Genomic DNA, 7,289 nt, shown 5'->3' with positions numbered 1-7,289 from the left:
CGCGAACATAGCACCCAGAGGACATTTTGTTTGCTGATGCCCGATATTTAGCTTATCAGAAACTTTAGATTGTTCCAGTTGGGCTCCATTTTATGTACGTCTGATGAGGTTTATGAAGTTCTCCTTTTGTCCTAAACTATTTGTCACGTTTAGCTATTTGTCACGCTTAGCTTTTTTAGAATCAAATTATGTGAATTTTAATCAAGGTTTGATGGAAAACAGTCATATGCTTCTACATTTCACTAGAGAAAAATGGGCCGAATATTTGAGGAGGCCTCCAACTACAATGCTAGCCAATTATTCATATTCAACAAGAAATTTCTTTTCTTTTAAAGAAATTAAATATTTAAAAGAAGGCGTGGGAATGTACAAATACAAAAGAAAAAAACTAATTTGAGTTTTATTCAAGCTTCACGATGAAAGGGACACATGAACGAACTCACTTTCAAGTTTTGAATTAAAGCATAAGTGCTGCAATTCAGTATATGTTTTTATGGAATAAGAGCCAAACTTATAGATTCTCAAAAGTGACATAGGCAGCATTTATCCACAGCAAGAACCACAGGCAGGAAGAGAACCTGCAGTAGGAATAGTGGTGGGATCAAGAAACAGCAGAAATTCTTACAAACAAATAACTTATAAAGCTATTTTAGGAGGAAATGTTGATAAATATTTTCCAAAAACATGTGCGCAAAATAAGTTTCGACAATCATAATTTTTTTGGAAGATCAGTGCATAAATTGTGAGTGAAAGGAGCTTTTCTATTAAAAATAACCAAATGCCCTTTCTTCATATAAAAACTTTTTCTCCAAAAAAAGACATTTTTTCCAGAGTGTTCTTCCGTAATTTCAAAGAATATTTCAGCAAACACCAAAAAATCGAAGAAAAAAATTAACATACTGTGATCAATGCCTCGAACATTATCCAACCCACGGGGCGGCCCACGCGGACCACCACCATATGGACCACTTCCTGGACCACCTCCATCCCACTTCTTGCTGGATCCTGAACCTTTTCTATATGCATCTGTTTTTTCCATCTGTGAAGGTATTGAGGTAGTCAATACAGTCTACAAAAGCATGATACCAACATATATGTGGCTCTTAACCAGGAATTAGAACATCATTACCGAAAACATAGTAACAAAAAACACGCTGATGAAGTTGATGATGGACCAACACAAATCAGCGATAGTCTTCAATCGCCATATAGAACGCTTGGATTTTACCACACCTACAAAATGAGGTGCTTATATGAGGAGCTCTCACACAATATTATATGTATCCAAACATAAAGCATCATGCATTTTGTTTTCCTGTGACAGAATAAATTTATCAATAAGAAGACCAACCGACAGAGACATGATAGCTGCATGATTTTCTAACTGACTTAGGATCCAGGCAAGAATATAAGTTTCTTCTGGCAAGAAGCTAAGGAAGGTCAGCTGAATCAGCCAAAACAAGTTCTTAGCACACAAAAGCTCAGAAACATTTTTGCTATCAAGCAAATTTATAAATGAGTTGAGTATAACCACACAAATCGATCTACTAGTCTCGATCCCGAAGTAGTTTTAGTAGACTATATTGATCCTCTATGTCCATTTGGCTATATTTGAGCACATTTCATTTCAATATTATAGTAGATAATTTGGTTTTTAAAGGTTAGCAGCTTTCTATAATAAAAGGTTCTCTAAATTTTACACATCTTTTTTTTCCTTTTGGATAAAGTAACAAAAATTTTATTAATAATGTGGGCATGAAGACGGCTGCATACAAGAAGTAAACCAAAAAGTTATGGTTTTCTACAAACGATACCCAATCATAGTTATGGTTTTCTACAAACGACACCCAATCATCTCTCCGAAAAGAAAGCTCATCGATGCACCAAAAGGAAATAAGAGATAAGAGGTTATTCCTCAAATTTAGCCAGCGTTTGGACATAGATTCCCAAATGCTTTTGGCAAATCACTTTTGGGTCAAGATTAGTGTGAAGTTCCACCATGTGATGGCCATAGTTTTTGAGAAAAATGTTTAGACGTTTTTAAGAAATATATAAACATAAGTTCTAAAAACTATTAAAATTATCCATATCTCTGTATTATCATTTTATAATGAACAAGTTCCATAATAAAAATTTAACTCATAAATTATAAGCTCCAACCTCCTAATAAACAATTTCAAAAATAAGGTAGGAGCTACCGAATTCTTCTCAACTCTCAAAAGAGCATCAATTTTTCTATTTACATTACTTTTAACTAGTGTCATGCAACAATACTATTACATACTTGAATCAAATACCAAAGTTTACTAATGGGGTTGGTTGGCGAAGAGATGATAGTTGGGATTAATAAATGGTGGAATATTTTTTATAAAATATAGAAGTTCGGGTAAAGTTAAAATTTTTAAAGTTCCCAAATAATAGAATTTGGCCCGAAAACTAGTTTTTCCTAGTATTTGGAAATTTGGATTATTTCCAAAAAATATTTGTCAAATAATGACAAATTATATGGCCAAACACTTCTTGTCAAATATTACTTGGGATATCTCTGCCCAAATGGGTCCTTACAAAGTTCAACTCAGCATCTTCAAAACCAACCATGTTTTTTCATCTCCAAATGACCCCCACTTGAGAGCTAGTGGAGCAAACATTCGGAGTCCCACATCTTCGTTACAACTCATCTTCATTACAACTGAACATTAATTCTTTCACAATGCTTGGCATCTATGTTGCTAGGACTCTTAAAAAATGTTGCTGCACCTGTGTCGGATCCTCCAAAAATAGACTACTTTTGGAGGATCTGACATGCACCCGTCGATATTTTTGAAGAGCTCGAGCAACATAGCTTGGCATAACCCAAGATATTCCAAATCAGCACAAGATTTCCCACCACAATTTCAATGCTAAAGGATAAAGGAGAAAATGGTCAACGTCTTCAACCGGATCAAACACATAAAACATCAACTAATATATGTAACTTTCTTTTTCAAATTATTGGCCATCAAGATCACACTTTATCCTTACTGGAACCTAATAAAAGTCTGGAAACAACAACCACCACCAAACCCTTAATTCTTAGTAGTATGGTATAAGGGAATTTGCTTCCATCATATTATACTATCTGTTTAAGTTTGTACCAAATAAGGAGAAATTGTAGGCTTTTGAGAAAATCTCAACGTGTCCCATTTAGAAACTTCAATCACCACATTACGCACCCATGGACTGCTACATTTGAAACTCCACATAGTGCTAATCCAAAAACCATCTCATGTAGCATTCTTTCATTTTATCTGTTGTGTGTATTATTTTCACTTTTTGTCAGTCATTATCGTCTTATCAATTCTAATCTTGTGCATTGTATAATCTCACATCCATACTAGTATCCACATATTTACAATCTTCATCTGGCTGACACATTTCAATCCCTTGCAATATCGCTAGACTAACAATTGTTCTATAAAACTTGTCTTTCACTTTGTTAAGCATTTTTCTACTGCATAGACTCTTGTGGGCATTTCTTTGTCTCAAATATTGATCAAATTACTTTGACTTACTTTGACTGAATGTGATACATCCTCATCTATCATGTCGGGTAGATGAGCCTACTGAGACACCGCATTTCCATGAATGTAAAACACCAACAACAACATACCCAGGTGGGTCCAAGGAGGGTTGAGTGCACGCGAACCTCACCACTACCTCGTGGTGGTAGAGAAGTTGTTTTCGAAAGACCCTCCGCTCAAGTGTGACAAATCCAAGTACAAAGAAGAAGACAATAGTGAAGAAGGCATACCAACTCGGAAGGGAAGTAGTGCATAGCCTTCAAGATAGGAACAAATACAATGACAAAAAAGTGCGATAATTAAAACACAATAAACAACCGATAATGGTAGATATTAAAAACAAGAACTATAGAAAATACAACTGGTACAACGACAAAGACCAAGAAGCCTAAACTCACAAAAAGCAAGTCAACACTCGACTACCTACTAACCTTCTACCCTATATGTGTCCTCTATACCTCCTATCTAAGTTCATGTCCTCGTGAAGTTGCATCATGTCCTGCCTAATCACCTCTCCCCAATGCTTCTTTAACCTACCTCTACCTCTTCATACCTACTACATTCAATCTCTCGCACCTCCTCACTGGAGCATCAATGCATCTCCTCATCACATGTCCAAACCATCTCAATCTTGCTTCCCTCATCTTGCCCAAAGGCCACTCCCGCTTTACCTCGAATAACCTCATTCCTAATCTTATCACTCCTAATATGCCCATACATCCACCTCCCCATCCTCGTTTCCATAATAAGCGTCTTCTGAACATGCGTGTTTTTGACCAGCTAGCACTCCTTCCCAGACAAAAATCACTATTTCAAACAATTTTTTTTCATGACATCATAGATACAGCTACATCAATATACATTAACTAACAAGTTCACAACATTGATTGCACTTCTACAATAACCAAATGAAGTTCATTCCAAGGATTTACCACCACGATATGCTATCTGATATATAGATTGCACAGGTTCATGGGCAGGGAACAAGTTCATAACTTACTACTAGATCTAAAACATAACTTGCTAGTGTAGGTTTCATTAGATTTCTTTAAATCACGGTGACAAGACCTATTTAGAAATTTTTGTTTCTAATAATAATCAAGTCAGAGATTATGAATAGTAAAATTACTACAAAATGATTATTCGAATCATATTTCCGTGATTTGATTGAATGTAGAGATAAAGGTACTCATAAATTGTCAAACGGAACCATAAATAAACTGAATAAAAAGATTTAGCAATCCAAGTCGCTGCTAACATCTCCAGAATTTGATTAGGAACTTTATTTGGGATCTAAAAGGGTTCAATTAAACCAAAAAGATCCTTAGATCAAATGAACTAAGGAAATTGCTTATTAAATTACAATAACATCAAGAACAGCGTCCAAACAAAGGAGAAAAAAAATAATAGATCAAATTTTCGACCCAAAGTATGAAAGGAAAATGATTAACAAACCCCAGAATTTGTTTTATTAGACAAATTGAGAAGAAATCACCAAATCAAAAATTGAAAATTTTGAAATTAGTAAAATATCGCCAACATAACCAAAAAGAGGAGGTATCCCTAGCAGTTCCGATGGAAAAGTTAATAAGAAAATGAAAAGGATGAAATAAAAGGGAGGTTGATTTACCTCTCTCGACGTAAGCCATGGGTTATTGGGAGCTCTTGCAAATTCCAGAGTAATCTCAATTCGCTTAGCTTGTATCACTGCTTCCTCTCTCTCTCTCTTTTTCTCCCTTCAACGTCGGTTCACCAAATAGTAGATTACCACGTCATCCAGTTTTTAGTGCCCGTGGATGGCCGTTTGATTGAAAACAAGTTAAGTTGGGATTGCTAATTTCGGCATTAGCTATTTCAAAATTAATTATTTCACTTTTAAGAAAGAATAAAATTTATACTACAATCTCGGAATAATTAGTTATCTCATGAATTTTATTTCAATTAAATATGGGATAGTTCATTTCGGCATTAGCTATTTCAAAATTAATTATTTCACTCTTAAGAAAGAATAAAATTTATACTACAATCTCGGAATAATTAGTTATCTCATGAATTTTATTTCAATTAAATATGGGATAGTTCATCTTAAAATTAATTTTGAAATTCCTTATTTCTTCTACCAGATGACCCTTCAATGTTTTGATAGTATTGGGGCGGAGCTAGTGCTTCGGTGAAAAATTACACAATTTATATATGGTTGAAGTTATTTTTTGTGTAAATATAATAGATATTGAACCTCCCTCGATTAGACCATATATGCATTTTTTAATGTCACGATCCAAAAACTAAGGTGATAATGGCACTTGTCGCGGCAAGTCTTGACAAGTAAGTCGATTCTCAAACTGATATGAAATAAGAAACAACACCAAAACTCAAGGTTAGAACGAAGTCGAACAGCACATATACGATATTAGCAAAAAATACAAAGTAATAATATTATAAATCATCCCAAACTTCGGTGTCACAGTGTAAGAACCAACTAAGTACATCTCAAAGTCAAAATATGCAACTGATAGTCTAAAAAGGAACATAAATCTTTCATTGAATACGAAAAAAGACATAAACTAAATGAGAAGGGGTAGGAGATCAATTTTGTAAGCATAGATCGCCGCTACCTCAAAAATATTCAAGCATCGCTGGAGATCAAATACCACTCGATGCACTTATACCTGAATTTGTACCGAAAGGAAAAAATAGGAACAAATACAGTCCACTTGTACTCAGTAGGTATCATAGGCCGACTGAGCAAAGTAGAAAATAAAGCATATAAACACACACTATGGGCACGTCACCTACAATAAAAAAATGTCCCAAATGGTAGCCCATACCATCTCCATTAATAGTTCGAAAATATACACATACACCAAATATAGGTACAAGAAAGAAGCACACAAGAGGCGCATATCAAATCAAGCAGGAAAAATACAATATAGAATTTGCACAATATATGAAATGGAATGAGAATGATAATGATGATGATGTGATATGCCTGAGGTTTTCGTACAATCTTCGTATGCACCTATCAAGCTCTTGTCCCGAGGTAGGACCATTAGAGGTTCGCAACCTATATACAATCTAATAACCAATATCAATCCAATATCCATAACTCCTATCCAACATATGATCTTCGCAGAGAATTTTTAAAGATGTCACATTTTCTGTCAGAAAAATTAGTATTTCAACTGTGATATCAATGTGTCACGATCTGAACCAGGGCCTGGCCGTGACGGATATCTCAAGCCCACCATAGATCGAAGACCACCCCCATAGCCTAACCTCAAAAGCATAAAAATAATAATAAAGCGGAAGTCAATCAACAATAATAAGAAGATAAATAGATAATTCAAATGAAACTAAGAGTCAAAATAATAATCATCCCACATCTATCCATGAAAGCCTCTAAAACCAGAATAACATCTAAGTCAGGACATTCCTCCAACTATGACAAAAAAGAATCCAAAAGTACTCAGTCAATAAGGAAAGAATAATGAAATAACAAAGCCTTCTGAAGAAAGGATGCTCACTACTTCACGACAACTCAATAGACGGGCTCAACCACCTAACGCTGCATTGGAGCAATAGAAAAATCTTTGGACCCTACATCATAAAATGATGTAGTGTTCTAGGACGGTCAGTGGGATAAGCATTGGCATGTAACTTAGAAGAGTGATAAAATAATGTCATATCCAAAGTAAATCAAAACCACATCCACACATTCATATATATATA

At 34.9% G+C, this 7,289-nt stretch overlaps 1 protein-coding gene across 1 annotated transcript; it reads right to left on the bottom strand.

Moving 5' to 3' along the window:
- Window positions 1–373: 373 nt before the first annotated feature.
- Window positions 374–5,527, bottom strand: LOC107868033 (selenoprotein K). The gene is made up of 4 exons (XM_016714590.2): window positions 5,191–5,527; window positions 1,130–1,233; window positions 901–1,039; window positions 374–578 (listed from the first exon to the last, which is right to left on the bottom strand). The coding sequence occupies exons 1-4, from the start codon at window positions 5,207–5,209 to the stop codon at window positions 544–546; spliced, it is 297 nt and encodes a 98-aa protein (XP_016570076.1). The 5' UTR covers window positions 5,210–5,527; the 3' UTR covers window positions 374–543.
- Between the last annotated feature and the right edge of the window lie 1,762 nt (window positions 5,528–7,289).

The sequence above is a fragment of the Capsicum annuum genome, chromosome 4 (genome assembly GCF_002878395.1).
Source record: "Capsicum annuum cultivar UCD-10X-F1 chromosome 4, UCD10Xv1.1, whole genome shotgun sequence".
NCBI classification, from domain to species: Eukaryota; Viridiplantae; Streptophyta; class Magnoliopsida; order Solanales; family Solanaceae; genus Capsicum; species Capsicum annuum.
This window is presented reverse-complemented; position numbering and strand designations above follow the sequence as displayed.

Coding starts and splice junctions, on each gene's coding strand:
- LOC107868033 (XM_016714590.2), bottom strand. Junction 1,040..1,129: donor TTTTTGTTACTATGTTTTCG/GTAATGATGTTC, acceptor ATACCTTCACAG/ATGGAAAAAACAGATGCATA. Junction 579..900: donor TGTTCGAGGCATTGATCACA/GTATGTTAATTT, acceptor TTCCTACTGCAG/GTTCTCTTCCTGCCTGTGGT.